At 42.9% G+C, this 18,732-nt stretch overlaps 1 protein-coding gene across 1 annotated transcript in view; it reads right to left on the bottom strand.

Moving 5' to 3' along the window:
* Positions 1-18,445, bottom strand: part of taf1a (TATA box binding protein (TBP)-associated factor, RNA polymerase I, A) — a 34,826-nt gene extending 16,381 nt beyond the window's left edge. Inside the window, 5 exon segments of the mRNA XM_043695905.2 lie at positions 712-910; positions 1,518-1,631; positions 2,915-3,084; positions 4,695-4,851; positions 18,254-18,445. Of these exon segments, the coding sequence (XP_043551840.2) occupies positions 712-910; positions 1,518-1,631; positions 2,915-3,084; positions 4,695-4,821 (610 nt within the window). The 5' untranslated portion in view covers positions 4,822-4,851; positions 18,254-18,445.
* Between the last annotated feature and the right edge of the window lie 287 nt (positions 18,446-18,732).

Below are 18,732 nucleotides of genomic sequence, written 5' to 3' on the forward strand. Positions count from 1 at the left end.
TGTGCGGTGTGTATATCAATCTCAAATCTGAACTCAAAGCTGTCCACTGCCCACTTCCAGAGGAAAGATGACTGGAAGCATACCAACCATCTTCTTGGGGGCAAATTAGATTCATAGAACCGCTACAGTGCAGGAAGAGGCTGTTTGGTCCATCAGGTCACATACCAACTCTCTGAAGAACATCCCAGCCAGACCCAACATCGTCATCCTGCATTTAGTGAGACTAATCCACCTAATTTGCACATCCCTGGGCGCTATGGGGCAAGTTAGCCTGGCCAATCCACCTAACCTGCACACCTTTGGATTGTGGGAGGAAAATGCAGCTTCCAAAGAACATGAACACAAAATTCTGGCTCCAACTGCACAGGCAGACACGGGGAGAACACTCAAATTCCACACGGTCATCCAAGATTGAAATCGAACCTGGGTCTCTGGCACGGTAAGGCAGCAGTGCTAACCACTGAGCCACTGTGCTGCCCAAGTTGCTTGACGCAGCAGGCAAGTGCCTATGTCAAAGTTCACATGGGCCAAGAGGAGCAGGAGCAATCCTTTCCTGAGATGCCAGCAAACTGCTTTCACAATTGGCCAACACCATCCTGCATAAGGTACCCATTCCTGATTGCATGACTGCCCTGCACGTGCACAAACACGCAGTTCAAGCAGGATGCTAAGAATAGCAGTGCACGTTAAGGCTCCACAATAAGCACTTACCTTGCTCATGAAGAGTACTATTCTTTTTAACCCATGTATAATAGTCAAGCAATGACCTATAACCCTGAATGAGTTTCAGCACTTTTTGCTGAGTTGCAGAATTTTCACCATATCGCCATGTTTCAGCTAGAGACAATTCCCTGTAGGCTTCCTCCATCTTTCCATTGCACAACAGGTGAATAGCATGCTCCAAGCAGATCTTGGGGAACAGAGAGAAGAGGGGAGATTCTAGTTTACTTGATGCTGCAAGTTAGGCTTTTTAAACATGTACACAAGCACATTCACTGGATAGCCACATCAATCCCATAATGCACCATGAAGGGTAAGATTTGTTCAGATTTAATAAAGGTCTTGATAAAGTAACTGATCTCTGGCAAGTAATCATAATGGGTACCAACGGTGGGTTAAATCGTTTAGTACTTATTGAATCTAAATTCTATAAAAACGATCCCAGGAAGGAATCCTTTTATTAAAAGATCCAAACAAAATTACAAAGAGATAATAATGTCTCAGAACTTGTCCGTAATACAAGGGTAACAGGTGATACGAATATCTTGGTGAACTATAAATCAGTAATTCCAAAAAAAGTAAAAATATTTTAAGAAGAAAAAGATGTGTAAGCTAACAACTTCACCAATTAGGCATTTGAGAACAACACGATCGCAACATTTAAATTCAAACACATTAACAGAGTGAAGTTCACTACACTTTGGAAGTACTTCATTGGCTATAAAGATCTTTAAGGTGCCGGAAGGTCACGAGAAGTGCTATAAATGAGGAGGAGCCGGAGTATTTCCTTTACTTACCTTCAGGAAATGTTTGACTCCTATACTCTTCATTTTCCTAGCAAATGAACTGACGTCCTCAATGCAGCTATTGGGATGATACTGAAGTATTGCAGTTCCAATCATCCAAATGACCTGACATTCAAACAGTACCATTTCAATATTGCTTTAAGTGTTCTCATCAAAATACATTTTTAAAACTTAGAAATAATCATGTTGATACTTTAGCAAATTCTATACTGAAAAATCTTCAACGCAAAATGTTTTGAATACTTAGAAATTGTAATTGAAATGATAGAGATAGGATAAAGCAGGGATCTGAAATTATAAGTGATCATTCAGGGAATACACTTTCCTTAACATTTGCTCAACTTTCATTTTTTATTTGAGTGACTTTGGAACTATATTAATGAGTATGCAACATACACTTATATAATAATGTTGGGTCTGCAGCTAGAAATATTGAATCAAGTACATACCTCCAGGAATAATACTGAACTTCAAGATTACCACATTTTCAAATATTGCTCATATTATAAATACAAAAACAGAGCAAGCGACAGTCTGTGGACTAAGTTCTAGTGCTAGATGCTTAATGTTGTTTGTTAAATGCAAATATTAATAATGTGTACAGGAATAGATCTCACATGACATTGCCCACATGGGGAATATTTTGAGAGCTACCAAATCCTAATGCATCCTCTTCCACTGTCTCCCCAGTTAATTCCACTCAGGAACTACATAACGATGTAAACTAAATCCACAAAAGGGACTCTGCTTGAAACCACTTACTAAGAGAAAGAGCAGGTCATACAGTGAGAATAAAGCCAAACCAGCTAATTCAGGAATTAACAATATTGCAAGTCTGTTGAGAGAGTGCTGCAATGTTTACTTTACTCAAGCAGCATTATCAACATGGGAAAATGATAATGAAGCAACAGCTTTTCATTTACAATTAACTGAATTATCAATTATCACCAACAGATCAATATTCACATTAGCATGGAGTGGATATGGACATTCGGGATAAAATAAATGGATGAGGTTGTGTTACTGGCCTAATAATTCAGACGATGCATGTTCAAATTGCAACATTTGAATTTTTTTTTAAAAGAAAACTAAAAAGCGGATTAATACAAGTGACCACAAAATTGTTAGACTGTCAATAACAATCCAACTGAATCTCTAACAGCTTTGGGAAGTGACTGTATATCCTTGTCTGGCCAGCAACAGCCTCAGACCAGCGCCCAGGAGACTGAATCCTATCTGCCCAATGCAGCTACCTAACATTCATATTGTCAAGAATGTCCAGCACCAATACCTTTCCAGGGCCAGGCCAAAGATACTCACATTTGGGGCATGATTTCAGATGGGTGGAGAATGTTGAGCTCCAATGATATTCCACAAATGTCCTTTACCTTACTAGTAGAAGCCTGTTTTCTGGTGGTGTTGTCTTCTAAGATCTGGAAATAGCTTGTCATCAGTTCTGCAGCAGTCTGCCACTGGTGATGAAGCATGGCTTTCTCAATGCCACTCAGACAAGTTTGGACTGTCTGTCGGAAACCAGTTTGCTTTGCATCTTTGATATCTGCACATCACAAGCGTGGTCATGAAAATAATTGCACTGCCAGTCATTGAACATGCACATAACTGATCAAAGATATGCAGTCACTCAGTCCTTCAAAATTACTGCCAGGATCACACGCACAAAGGAATACAGAAGTAACAGGATAAGACTGATCAATGCGTAGCTGGAAAAACTATGGAGGGAGTTTCAAATTTGTGGGAGTCGCTCTGGCAGAGACAGCCCCTACACAAATCAGGCGATTTGCACCTGAACGGAACTAAGTTCCTTGAGAGGGATTTCACCAGTGATTGGGAATGCTTTAACCTAACTCTGCAGGGTGGAAGAGAGACAGAAACTTCTCGTGAACAGGGCACAATTTTAAAAAGGTGATTTGTCAGAGACGTAAGTGCAAGGCAAAAAGACACATTTTCACACAGTGCTCGACAGGACATGGAATGCAGTTCCAGGCAGTGTGATGGAGTCCCAGTGAAAGTTGCCACAGTCCCAGAGGACCACAGGCTGCTCTCTCTCATTGAAGGAGATGGGTGGTGGCAAGTTTAATGGGGAGATCACATAGCCTTTGGCAAGGATAAGGTAGAGGTGGTGGTGGTGAAGGTTCATTTGAGGCTGTCTTGTTTATTGATTCGCAGGATGAAGGCTAGGCTAGTATTTATTGCCCATACCCAGTTGTCCAGAGGGCAGTTAAGAGTCAACTATACTGCTGTGCGTCTGGAGTCACATATAGGCCAGACCAGGTAAGGATAGCAGCTTTCTCCCTGTAGGACATGAGTGAATTGGATGGGTCTTTCCGACAATCAACAATCGATTCATGGTCATCATTAGACTCGTAATTCCAGATATTTATTGGATTCGAATTTCACTAGCTGCCACAGCAGGATTTGAACCTGGGTTCCCAGAACATTGCCTGGGGCTCTGGATTAACAGCATCAATACCACAAGGCCATTGGCTAACGCCTTCTTAAAGGAGAGGCAATTACTTAAAGAGTCAGTTAGCTCAGTTGGCTGGACGGCTAGTTTGCAATGCTGAGCAAGGCTTAAAGTGAGAGTTTACTTCCCAGACTGGCTGGGGTCACTCTGAAGATCTCTCCTTTTCAATTTCTCCCCTCACTTGGGTAGCAGTGACCCTCAGGTTAAACAACCGCCAGTCATCACCCTAAATGAGACAGCAACCCTAATGTCCTCTGGGACGTGGAGACTTTATCTTAGCTTAAACAGGAAACAATGTTCAGGGTCGTTGGGAAAGGCTGGAGTGTGGCACTAAACCATAACACTCATTTGGAGAGCTAGTACAGACACAACGGACTGAATGGCTGCCTTTTGTGCCATAATCATTTTCTGTTCTATAAAAACCAATGAGCTTATTAGAGGCAGGGTCATTCAATACATGCAAGGCTGAGACAGACAGATTTCTAACCATTAAGTGAATCAAGGGTTATGGGGTAGGAAGGGAGATTTGAGGATTATCATGGAGTGGACTTGATAGGCTAAGTGGCCTATTTTCTTCCTACATCTTATGGTCTTATAGTATTTTCTAATGTCACTATATACAGGCTCAGAACTTAAAACGAATTAATAAGCTGAACAGAAATGGCTTACTGAAGTAGCCGTACTTTGGAACTGAAGTATACTCCTAGGCAGGTGTAAACAGATCTCTGGCCGTGAGCTGCTGGCCTGAACAGGCCCATCGTCAGTTGAGTTATCTCTTTCTGCTATTAGCTCAGCAATCCCATCATCCATCTTCAGCTCACCATTAACGTGAAATTAAGCCTGAAAAGTAGAAATCATCTTTAAAAGAAAGAGCCAACATCTGGTTTACTCCAGGTGCCAAATTCAAATAAGGGAAAGAATAAAAGGACAAAGGTGACAAATCAATGGCTGAAGAGACGGGCATGATTTGGAGATGCCGGTGTTGGAGAGAGCTGGACAAAGTTAAAAATCACACAACTCCTGGTTATAGTCCAGCAGGTTTATTTGGAAGCACTAGCTTTCGGAGTGCTGCTCCTTCATCAGCTAGTTGTCTTCACAACCACCTGAAGGAGTAGTGCTCTGAAAGTTAGTGCCCCCAAATAAACCTGCTGGACTATAACCAGGCGTTGTGTGATTTTTAACTTTGAAGAGGCGGTGTAATGTTCAAGGATTCAGGTTTATGGATCATTGGGATTTCAAATGGGACGAAAAGACCTGTTCAAAAAGGATGAGTTTCACCTGCGCTGGAAAGGAACCAATATCCTAGCGGGAAGAATTGCTAATTCTATGAAAAGAGACTGTGTACTATTAGAGAAAGGGGGTGGAGGGACCCTAAGTAGCAGAGGAAATAGAAAGATCGATGAGAATGTTTTTTTAGTCTGAAAAGGACAAGTTAATTAGAAAAGACAGGTAACACCAACTCACAGAATTAAGAATTAAACTGCATTTATTCAATGCAAGTGCTGTTACAGATAGCACTTAGGGCATGTTTAGGAACATGGGATTGGGACATCATAACTATTACAGAAACTTGGCTAAGGCTGGACAGGACTGGAAGCTCAATGTTCCAGGTTTTATATGCTAAAGGAGGGATAGACAAAGAGGTAAAAGAGGATGGGGGCGTGGCATTTTTGATAAAGGAAAACATTACTGCTGTAACCAGAGAAGATATTTCCGAAAGACTGTCTAGTCAAAATAACTACAAATAAAAAAGGTATTGTACAATAGATTTCCCCCCCCCCACCCCTTTCGGTAGTCAGAGGGAATTTGAGGAACAAATATGCAGAGAGATCTCAGATACATGTGAATAATAAGGCTGTAATAGTAGTTGATTTTAATTTTCCAAACATTAACTGGGACTACCATAGTTGAGACAGTGAGGTCTGCAGGTGCTGGAGATTAGAGTTGAGAGTGTGTTGCTGGAAAAGCACAGCAGGTCAGGCAGCATCTGAGGAGCAGGAAAATCGAAGTTTCAAGTCGGAGTCCTTCATCAGGAATGCTTCCTGATGAAGGGTTCCGGCTCAAAACATCGATTTTCCTGCAGCCTCAGATGCTGCCTGACCTGCTGTGCTTTTCCAGTAACACACTCTCAACTGAGACTACCATAGTGTTCAGGGCTTGGATGGTGAAGATCTTGTTAAATGTGCTCAAGAAAATTTCTTTAACAATATGCAAATGTTCCTATCAGAGAAGACGCAAACCTTGACCTTCTCTTGGGTAATAAAACAGGGCCAGTAACTGAAGTGGCGGTAGGGGAAACACTTTGAATTGAGTGATCATAAATCTATTTGTTTTAAATAGTTAATGGAAAAGGATAAGCCTTTTATAAAAATTCAAGTTTTTAATTGGAGTAAGGCAAATTTTAATGGTATGAGACAAGAACTTTCAGAAATTGATTGGAGTAGACTATTCACAGGTAAAGGGACATCTGAAAAGGGGAATGCTTTCAAAAGTGTGATAACAAGAGTTCAGAGTCATGACGTCCCTGTTAGAGTGAAAAGTAAGGCTGGTAGGATGAGAGAACAATGGATGAATAAAGATATTGAGATTTTAGTTAAGAACAAAAAAGAATTATATTAGATATAAACAACTGGGTTCAAATGAATCTCTTGAACAGTATAAAGTGTGTAGGGGCATTCTTAAGAGGGAATACAGCAAGACAAAGACAGGATATGAGATGGTCTTGGCAAATAATGTTAAGGATAATCCAAAGAGACGCCACAACTACATTAAGAGCAAGACAGCAACGAGGGAAATTACGGCCCCTTAAAGGTCATAGACTGTCTTAGTGTTGAGCCTCAGGAGTTGGGAGAGACATTAACTGAATATTTCACACTATTTCCTTCTCCACAGTAAAAACTAGAGGCTAGAGAATGCAGGGAAATAAATACTAATGTTTTAAAGACAGCTCACATTACAGAAAAGAAAATGCTGGAGGTATTAGAAAATATAAAGGTAGATAAATCTCCTGGATCTAATCTAGTGTATCCTGGGACTTTGTGGGAAGTTAGGGAGGAGGTTGCAGGGCCCCTTACAGAAATATTTGTATCATTCAAGGTTTGTGTAAAGATTTGTGGCTTGGGTGCAGGTTGTTGTGGGTATATTCGCCAAGCTGAGAAGTTGATTTGGGAAGGGCTGCCCCAACAAATTCCAGAAAACACAGTACAGCAGTGCTTCACAGGAGGATCCAAAGCACTGAAGATGTCACCCAGACATAGGATGAAACGTCTGCAAATCAACTTCCCAGCTCAGCAAATAGACCCACAATAAACACAAGTGAGGTGCCAAATGATTAGATTAGATTACCTACAGTGTGGAAACAGGCCCTTCGGCCCAACCAGTCCACAATGACCCTCCGAAGAGTAACCTACCCAGACCCACTTTCCTCTGACTAATGCACCTAACACTATTAGCAATTTAGCATGGCCAATTCACCTAACCTGCACATCTTTGGACTGTGGGAGGAAACTGGAGCACCTGGAGGAAACGCACGCAGACACGGGAGGGATCGTGCAAAATCCACACAGACAGTTGCCCGAAGCTGGAATCGAACCTGGGACCCTGCTGCTGTGAGGCAGCAGTGCTAACCAATGAGCCCACAGTGGATTGGAGAGTGGCTAATGTTGTGTCTTGGTTTAAGAAGGGATGGATGGAGAAGCATGGAATTGTAGACCTGTGAGTCTGACTTCAGTGGTGGGAAAGTTGTTGGAAGTGATTCTGAAAGATAGGAATTATATGCACCTGGAGAGGAAAGGAATGGGATAGTCAGCATGGTTTTGTGCGAGGGAAATCATATCTCACAAACTAGATTGAGTTTTCTGAGGAAGTACTCAAGAAGATTGATGAGGGCAGTGCAGTAGATGCTGCTTATTTGGACTTCAGTGAGCCAATTAGATGTAAAATGGGCTTACTGACACGAACCAGTGATGGTGGACGGTTGTTTTTCACACTGGATACCTGTGGCCAGCAGTGTTTCATGGGGATTGGGTCTGGTTCCACTGTTGTTTGTCATTTATAAAAATGATTTAAATGAGAACAGAGGGCATTGTTAGTAAATTTGCAGATAACACCTAAATTGCTGGTATAGAAGACAGTGAAAAACGTTATCGAAGAATGCAAATGGATCTTGGTCAATTGGGCAAAAGGGCTGAAGAATGGTAGATGGAATTTAATTTGGATAAATGTGAGATATTATATTTTGGTAAAAACAAACGAAGGCAAGGCTTATACAATTAATAGTAGGCCTTTGTTTGGTGTTGTACAACACAGACACCTAAGGACTCAGGTACATAATTCTTTGAAGTTTGCATCAAATATATATGGGCACCCGCATGGGCCCCAGTATGCCTGCCTCTTCATAGGATAAGTGGTAGTCCCAGTTGAGTGTGTTTTGCTGGAAAAGCACAGCAGGTCAGGCAGCATCCCGGTTGCCCGAGATAGAAATGGAGAGGTCTAGGAAGGGGACGGAGGAGTCTGAGACGGTCCAGGTAAATTTGAGGTCGGGATGGAAGGTGTTGGTAAAGTGGATGAACTGTTCAACCTCCTCGTGGGAGCACAAGGCAGCGCCGATACAATCGTCGATGTAGCGGAGGAAAAGGTGGGGGGTGGTGCTAGTGTAGCTGCGGAAGATATCCTTCCACCTATCGCATTTCCAACGCCCCTCCCCCAAGTCACTCCTCCCTACCTTTTATCTTAGCCTGCTTGGCACACTTTCCTCATTCCTGAAGAAGGGCTCATGCCCAAAACGTCAATTCTCCTGCTCCTTGGATGCTGCCTGACCTGCTGCGCTTTTCCAGCAACACATTTTCAGCTCTGATCTCCAGCATCTGCAGTCCTCACTTTCTCCATCAAATATAGAGAGGGTGGTTAAGAAGGAGTTTAGCACGCTTGCCTTCGCTGCTCAGACCTTTGAGTACAAGAGTTGGGATGTTATGTTGAGGTTATACGGGATGTTGGTGGGGCCTCTATTGGAATACCGTGACTAGTTTTGGTAGCCTTGCTTTAGGAAGGATATTATTAAGTTGGAGAGTTCAGAAGAGGATGTTGCTGGGAACGGAGGATTTCAGTAATAAGCAGAGTCTAGGACTCTTTTCACTGGAGCTTAGCAGGTTGAGAAGTGACCTTATAGAGTTTTATAAAATCAAGAGGGGTATAGATAAGGTGAATGGCAGATGTCTTTTCTCTAGGATAGGGGATTTCACGACAAGGAGGCATATTTTTAAGGTGACAGGAGAAAGATTTTAAAAAGGACATGATTTTTTTTTTAAAACAGTGTGGTTCATGAGTGGAATGAACGTCCAGAGGAAGTAGTGGATGCAGATACAGTTACAATGTTTAAAAGACGTTTAGATATGTACATAAATAAGAAATGTTTGGAGAGATATCGGCCAGGAGCAGACTGGATGGAAATGTTTAAATTAGGATTATGGTCGGGATGATCTGTTTGGACTGAAAGGTCAGTTTCCATGCTTTATGATTCCATGACTTACTTAAAGTCTCAAAGTCGTAATCATCAAAAGGCCAGAATCCGAGTTTTAACTTTTCCTGGATTTAGACTTAAAACAAATTTCGTTCTCACAAGAAGCAAAATACAGACTTAAGTAACAACTTTGGAAGGAACATTAAACTGCTTATAACTGTTTCCAAAGTCTGCTTCAGTAGCTGGATCTTCAGGCTTCCTCGCCAATGGATCTCTGCTTATCAAACTGCCCAGGCCACATGTAAAGCAAACACTGATCCTATCACGCTGTGGATTGAGAAGTGCATCTCATGTCCAATGGAAAGCAACACAGCAGACTAGAACAACTACAATTAAAGGGTGAGGTAGTAGGATTAAGATACAAGAGATGGAAATGTGTTGCTGGAAAAGCGCAGCAGGTCAGGCAGTATCTAGGGAACAGGAGAATCGACGTTTCGGGCATTAGCCCTTCTTCAGGAATGAGGAAAGTTGGTCCAGCAGGCTAAGATAAAAGATAGGGAGGAGGGACTTGGGGGAGGGGTGTTGGAAATGTGATAGGTGGAAAGAGGTCAAGGTGAGGGTGATAGGTCAGACTGGGGGCGGAGAGGTCGGGAAGAAGATTGCAGGTTAGGGAGGCAGTGCTGAATTTGATGGATTTGACTGAGACAGGGTGGGGGGAGGGGAAATGAGGAAACTGGTGAAATCCGAGTTCATCCCTTGTGGTTGGAGGGTTCCTAGCCGGAAGATGAGGCGTTCTTCCTCCAACCGTCGTTTCGCTGTGGTCTGACGATGGAGGAGTCCAAAGACCTGCATATCCTTGGTGGAGTGGGAGGGGGAATTGAAATGTTGAGCTACAGGGTGGTTGGGTTAGTTGGTCCGGGTGTCCCAGAGGTGTTCCCTGAAACGCTCCGCAAGCAGGCGGCCCGTCTCCCCAATATAGAGGAGGCCACATCGGGTGCAAAGGATGCAATAGATTATATGTGTGGAGGTACAGGTGAATCTGTGGTGGATATGGAAGTTTCCTTTGGGGCCTTGGAGGGAGGTGAGGGGGGAGGTGTGGGCGCAAGTCTTGCACCTCCTGCGGTTGCAGGGGAAGGTGCCGGGAGTGGAGGTTGGGTTGGTGGGGGGTGTGGATCTGACGAGGGAGTCACAGAGGGAGTGGTCTTTACGGAATGCTGATAGGGGAGGGAAGGGAAATATATCCTTGGTGGTGGGGTCCGTTTGGAGGTGGCGGAAATGGCGGCGGATGATGCGCTGTACATGGAGGTTAGTGGGGTGGTAGGTGAGGACCAGTGGGGTTCTGTCCTGGTGGCGGTTGGAGGGGCGGGGTTCAAGGGCGGAGGATCGGGAAGTGGAAGAGATGCGGTGGAGGGCATCGTCGACCATGTCGGGGGGGAGATTGCGGTCCTTGAAGAAGGAGGCCATCTGGGATGTGCGTTTTTGGAACTGGTCCTCCTGGGAGCAGATGCGGCGGAGTCGAAGGAATTGGGAGAATGGGATGGCGTTTTTACAGGGGGCAGGATGGGAGGAGGTGTAGTCCAGGTAGCTGTGGGAGTCGGTGGGTTTGTAGTAGATGTCCGTGTTGATTCGGTCGCCTGAGATAGAAATAGAAAGGTCGAGGAAGGGGAGGGAGGAATCTGAGACTGTCCAGGTGAATTTGAGGTCGGGTGGAAGGTGTTGGTGAAGTGGATGAACTGTTCAACCTCCTCGTGGGAGCACGAGGCGGCGCCGATACAGTCATCGATGTAGCGGAGGAAAAGGTGGGGGGTGGGGCCAGTGTAGTTGCGGAAGATGGATTGTTCCACATATCCTACGAAGAGGCAGGCATAGCTGGGGCCCATGCGGGTGCCCATGGCTACTCCTTTCGTTTGGAGGAAGTGGGAGGATTGGAAAGAGAAGTTGTTCAGGGTGAGGGCCAGTTCAGTCAGTCGAAGGAGGGTGTCTGTGGAAGGGTACTGGTCGGTACGGCGGGAAAGAAAGAAGCGGAAGGCTTTGAGTCCTTCGTGATGGGGGATGGAGGTGTACAGGGACTGGATGTCCATGGTGAAAATAAGGCGTTGGGGACCGGGGAAGCGAAAATCATGGAGCAGGTGGAGGGCATGGGTGGTGTCCCGAACGTAGGTGGGCAGTTCTTGGACTAAGGGGGACAGGACGGTGTCAAGGTATGCGGAGATGAGTTCGGTGGGGCAGGAGCAGGCGGAGACAATGGGTCGGCCGGGGCAGTCAGGTTTGTGGATTTTGGTGCCGGGGCAGTCAGGATTGTGGTTTTTGGATTATGATACAAACCACACTTTCAGACCCATCAGATCTTCTGTTCCATGTATTCCTGCAGCAAAAAGCACATTTATCCACAGACAGGGGATTCCCTTCTTGAACAGTTTACTGTTGGTTACACTTGTGTGAACCTGGAACAACTACATAATGAGACAAAGCTAGTTTTTAAGCCTATTTATGGCAGTCTTTCAGAAACCCATCGCTGCTTAATCTCACTTCAGTCGTTGGTTGCTTCTCGAAAAACAAAAACCTAGCCTGCTCCTTTAAAATATGCATATCAACTTTTGCAACTGGCAAAAATCCTGTGTGCAGAAATACTTAATTTCCCTGTGCTTTCTCATTCTCAAAGTGCTGTTTCAGTTTACTTTATTGATTGAAGTACCTTATGTAATCATGCGGAAGTTCAATTTAAGGGGCTTCTTTTCAAAGGACAGAGGTCTAGTCTCTTTAATTGGCTCTTAATGATTTTTAATTGCTTCTGGGATCAGACTGTACACTGTGTCTAGACTGGCCCCATTTATATCATAACACCTACATTTCTCAGAGATGATAAAGAAATGTAGATTGATGAAAATCGTGAAGAAACAAGAGCAAATGCACAAAGACAAATTTCACAAAATTCGATTAAAAACAATAAAATAAAAAAGGAATAATGTTTTGCAGTCACATTTGAAATGCATCAAACATGAATACATTGAGGTTTCGTAACTGGATTTACTGAATGAACTTTTTCAAGAAAGTACAAAAGCTCCATCTGGTGGTGAAGAATAGACACTGACAGATCATAGCAAAAGCTTCGAAGTCAAGAAACAAACTAAAAACGTGCTCATTTCAAACTGTGATACTGGATACTTTGGGCCCTAATTAACAACTTAAGCAAATAACTCATCAATTTGATACATTTCCCTTCTTTGTGTCTTAAATAACAAGTTGCAAGTAGTATCGATATTGAAATCGAGTTTTTGAGAGTCAGAGATGTACAGCACGGGAACAGACCCTTTGATCCAACTCATCCATGCTGACCAGACATCCTGAATTAATCTAATCCCATTTGCCAGGATTTGGCGCATACGCCTCCCAAACCCTTCTTATTCATATACCCATCCAGATGCCTTTTAAATGCTGTAATTGTACCAGTCTCCACTACTTCCTCAAGCAACTCATTCCATACATGCATCATCCTCTGCGTGAAACGTTGCCCCTTACATCCCTTTTATATCTTTCCCCTCTCACCCTGAACCTACACTCACTAGTTCTGGACTCCCCCATCCCAGGGAAAAGAACTTGTCTATTAACCCTATCCATGCCCCTCATGATTTTGTTCAGCAACACTCCCCAGGACCTTAGCATTAAGTGCATTATTCCTGCCCCGATTTGCCTTTCCAAAATGCAGAACCTCACATTTATCTCAATTAAACTCCATCTGCCATTCCTCAGCCCAATTGTCCAACTGATCAAGATCCTGATGCATTCTGAGGTAATCACCTTCGCTGTCGACTACACCTCCAATTTTGGTGATATCCACAAACTTACAAACTATACCTCCTATGCTCACATCCAAATCATTTATATAAATGACAAAAAGTAACGGACCAAGCACTGATTCTTGTGACACACCAGTAGTCACAGGCCTCCAGTTTGAAAGGCAACCCTTCATCTCCACTCTCTGTCTTCCATGTTCTCCCTATATTCTGAGAGATCCAACCTTGTTCACCAGTCTCCCATGGGGAACCTTGTGGAAAGCCTTACTGAAATCCCCCGCTCTGCCCTCATCAATCCTCTTTGTTACTTCTTCAAAAAATTCAAATCAAGTTCATGAGACATGATTTCCCACGCACAAAGCTATGCTGACTATCCCTCATCAGTCCTTGACTTTCCAAATACATGGACATCCTGTCCTTCAGGATTCCCTCCAAAAACTTTCCCAACACCTATATCAGGCTCACTGGTCTAGAGTTCCCTGGCTTTTCCTTACCTTTTAAAAATACTGGCATCATATTAGCCAACCTCCAGCCTTCCGGCACCTCACCTGTGACTATCGATGACACAAATATCTCAGCAAGGGGCCCAGCAATGACTTCTCTAGCTTCCCACAGAGTTCTCGGCTACACCTGATGAGATCCGAGAGATTTATCAATTGTTATGTGTTTCAAGGCATCCAGCACCACCTCTTCTGTAATATGGACATTTTTCAAGATGTCACTAACTATTTTCCCACATTCTTTATTTTCCATGCCCTTCTCCACAATAAACATTGTTGCAAAATACACATTTAGTATATCCCCCCCCCACCCCCCCGCAGCTCCACACATACACTGTCGTGCTGATTTTTAAGGGGCCCTATTCGCTTCCTATACTCTAAGGATTCATTCGATATATCCTGTCTACAGCTGACATATGCTTCCTTCTTTTTCTTAATCAAAACCTCAATTTCTTTAGTCATCCAGTATTCCCTATACCTACCAGCCTTTCCTTTCACCCTAACAGGAATATACTGTCTTCTAGACTGTTGGTTATCTCATTTTTGAAGGCTTCCCATTTTCCAGCCGTCCCATTACCTGCGAACATCCGACCCCAATCAGCTTTTGAAAGTTCTTGCCTAATACTATCAAGATTAGCCTTCCTCCAAATTTAGAACTTCAAATTTTAGATCTGGTCTATCCTTTTCCATATCTATTTTAAAACTAACAGAATTATGATCGCTGGCCCCAAAGTGCGCCCCCACTGACACCTCAGTCACCTACCCTGCGTTAATTCAGAAGCTGAGATATTTCAGTAACATTACCCTCTCGTTCTACTACACTATAATGGGTAAAGGCCCAACTTATACAACCTACCTTCTTATGATAAGCCCTTCACCCCCAAATGAGTCCAGTGTCCCTTATTTGTTCGTAATATGGCAAATCAATTGTAGCACACTCCAACGTTTGGATCTCCACCTTCACAAAGTTGGAAGGGTTATGCCACCTCACAGAACCTTGAATCCAGAAATCCCACCTCCCAAGCCCAGCACTCATTATTTCTGTCAACAGGGAATCATGTGCCTGGGTGTGTGTTGCACATTCACAGATCACAGAGACCGCAGCACACTTAAAAGGTAAAGCTGCATGGCTCACAAGTAATTTTTATCACCCTAATTTCTGAAACAGGACTCACGGGTGTGAGACATTGGAAAAAGTGGTCTGAACATATTGCAGCTCTTTGAAAGGATGTTGCTGGGACTGGAGAGTTTGAGCTATAGGGAGGCGCTGAATAGACTAGGGCTTTTCTTTCCCCCTGGAGTGTCAGAGGCTGAAGGATGACCGCTACAGAGTTTTATAAAATCATGAGGGGCAGATATAGGGTGAATAGCCAAGGTCTTCTTCCTAGCGTAGGGGGTGTCCAAAAGTTTAAGTTGAGGCGGGTGGGCAGGGAAGATTTAAAAAGGTAATCTTTTCACCTAGAGGGTGGGGCATGTATGGAACAATTTACCAGAGAAAATGGTGGAGATGGGTACAATTACAAACTTAAAGGCATCCGGATGGGTGCATCAATAGGAAGGGCTTTGACAGTTAAGAGCCAACTGCTGGCAAATAGGACTAGGTCTGATTGTAATGTCTGGTCGGCACAGACAAGTTGGACCGCAGGGTCTGTTTCCCTGCTGTGTGACTCTATGAGGAGCTCAGATATCCTGTTGGTAAGGTGCAGGTATCTCAATGGGATTACTACCATATAAATTCGTGTGTAAAAGGAGCATTAAATATGTATTTGTTGTCAATCATATACATCCTCTGCCTTTTAAATTTTGAAAAATTCCCCAGTGATTCTTGTTTGAAAAAAACATTTTGCAATTTCAATGGATATTTGTTGACACAAACCTGAGTTCTATTGTTATTGGATCACTCTGAAGAAAAATTATTGGACTCAAACATTGTTCCAATGTGCACAGCTGCTGCCAGGATTGAGTCAATCAAGTTTCTCCAGCACTTTGTATTGAAGAGAGTTCAGTAACGGCAGCTTCCACCTATCACCACAGTGGGGGATGGTAAATTCACAGCTTGGATGGACAGCTCCAAAGGTACCAGCTATATTTCCGGGAGGACTGTGAAATGCAATGGTTTGTTCTGTAATGGATTAAGCACTTGAATAGATTTAAATCATGAATGAGTTTTTAACAAATGAATGTTACTTACCATAGGGAATTTAACATTAGATGTGCTGAATTTATTTTATTTCATCTCACCATTGTTTCTGCATTCTGCTGATGGTGGATACTGGGAGTGTTGACATAGAGTGAGTAAGTCAAAGGCTGGCAGTTGAATGGTCCCAGATTGGCATTAATTTGGCATGGAGGATGTGTGTGCATAGATGGGCATGGGAAATGTGTGGGGATAGGGGATGCAGTGATGGGAGCTAGAAGGCCCATTTTTAATGTAACTGTATAAAACTGTTGCTCATGTTCTTTTTAAATCTTTTCTCACCTCAAAAATATGCCCCTGGTTTTGAACTCTCCCACCCTAGGGTAAATATCCTTGTCATCTACCTTATCTATGCCGCGTTTGATTCGATAAACCTCAATAAGGTCACCCCTCAACACGCCAGGGAAACAAGTCCCAACTTTTCCTGTCTATTTTTGTATCTCAAACCCTCCACTGTCGGCAACATCCTGGTTGATCTTTTCTGAACCTTCTCCAACTTAATATCATCTTTCCCAAAACAGGGCAACCAGAACTGGACACAGTAGTCCAGAAGAGGCCTCACCTCCTGTGCATGTTGAACATAAGCTCCCTACTTTTCAATTCTGCCCCTCTAGAAATGAAGTCTAGTGCTTGACGAGTGGCTTTATTGCCCTGTTTGTTTGCAGCAGTACACTTGGGGTTTGGCATGTTTCTACTCCGAGAGCTCTTTACTCCCCTATTCACCCAGACCTGCACTTTTCAAATAATAAGTGGACTCCGCTACAGACAACTAAATCTAGTGTACAGGTGCAAAGAGAATCGAAAAAAGGACATGATGTTATTGGTCTACAGAGCCTTGGTCAGGATCCACCTGGTTTTACCTATCGAATGGGGGCTAGTTAGTTCAGTTGGCTAGACAGCTATTGAGAATGCAGCATGATGCCAACAGCACGGGTTCAATTACTGCAGTGGCTTAGCTTCTCACGCTCTCTCCTTCTCAACTTCTCCCCTTGCCTATGGTTTGGCAACTCTTAGTTTAAACCACCACCAGTCATCCCTCTAACAGCCAACAGCCTGGTCCAGTATAAACTGCAATGACTTTATCTTTACACTAGTCTTAACAAGTTTACCTCACAGAATGACCAGAATTTTAACTAGGGTTTGAAGCACTAAACGAACAATAATTGAATAAAGTCATTGCTGTTGGAGTGTGGAAGCTTTAAAAAAACTGAGGAATTCAACAGGTTAAAAGGTTACATGTCTGTTTTTATTGATAATTACTTTCAGTCAGCCATACCATTATAAAATCTGATCAGACATTCCAGAAGGAAAAACAAAATCATCTGGTACAGCATTATAAAAAGACAACTAAAAAAAATAGAAACTGTAGCAAACATTGACAGAAACCCCAAGGCAAATGTAATGCCTCACTGAGTAAAACCCCTGGATATCAAGCCCAGACTGTTCCCAGAGTCATCATAAAAGTTAAAAGTTTTATCAAAGTCCCCAATTTATGCCTAATAGGCTCAGATTAGGTTTCTGCACTTAACAAAAACTACTATTAATTATAAATAGACTGCTTCAGAAATAGATAAACAAATATAAACTGCCTGCACATAATTCTACTAGCTAAACTTCTAACTCACAAAACAAAGAGGGTTATGGGTAGAGTGAAGAAAACTTGGGAAATGAAGTCCCCAGGATTTGATGCAGTGTAAACTTTGTTTCCAAACTCCTTTAGTTCTGATTTTTTTCCTTCACGTTCTTCTATTTTGCAGAAGACACAGTCACTGGTTCACAAATTATAATGTCTCTGACTTATTGGTGCAACACAACAGCTTACAAGACAATCAGCTTTATTTAGCTTCAGGTATCTTCATAAGAGGAGACACAGACTTTCTTGCTCAGAGGCAACTCGTGCCCTACAAGACTCACTTAGTATCAGAGATGAATGGCAATAGTGCAAGTTAGTGGAGGTGAGATATATATGAGGAAGTACAGGGATGAATAAATTGGAGGTGGAGAAAACCTAGAAGATTACAGACTGTAAACGAACGCAATGTCCTGTTGTGCGTTTGCATCAAATAGTTTTTTAGTGTTGAAAATAATAGGCAAAGGCATGTCAAACCCTTTCCAAAACTATTTGTTTTCCAGGCAATAAGAAACAAAATATTAAACTTTACGACTGAATATCATCCATGACTTCTTCGCTACTTTGGTTTTAATTTATTTTTAACAAGAGAACGCATCAAAATCACAAAGTCTGCAAAAGCTAAACAAATACCGAGTTTTCCCAATTAAGGTCTCCACGCACCTTCTGATCTCTTATCCCCTCCTCGGGTTCATCTAGTCATAATACCGAAAGATTTTCCTCCGGAGTGACCAAATGTTTAGGGCAGTCTGCTCCACATCAATTACCTTCCTAACTCTCCAAGCTCAGGATTCGACTCCCAATCCAGGCCACGTTCCATTCCCCGGGCAACATTCCACTCCCCAGCACAACGTTCTACTCCCAGTGAAAAGATACATTTACTTCCCTCGTGCTGACAATCTCAAACTCCTTCCGGGGTCATGTTGAACGTTGCTGTACTTTCTCTTAAAGCGACTACGTGGTTTTGGGATTATTGATTGTTCCCGTTGATTTACGTGGATATTGACTGGAAATGTTTATTCCATGATCTGGAATAAAGCTTCGGGATATTATCTTCCAACAGTTAAAAAAACAACTGTGGGTTTTGGTCAAATGCAATTACAGCTACTGCATAGTCGCAGCTTTAACGTGTTTAAGGTTGA

This window comes from Chiloscyllium plagiosum, unplaced genomic scaffold, assembly GCF_037043375.1.
Source record: "Chiloscyllium plagiosum isolate Xiang-an unplaced genomic scaffold, Cpla_swu_hap1 HiC_scaffold_10, whole genome shotgun sequence".
NCBI lineage: Eukaryota > Metazoa > Chordata > Chondrichthyes > Orectolobiformes > Hemiscylliidae > Chiloscyllium > Chiloscyllium plagiosum.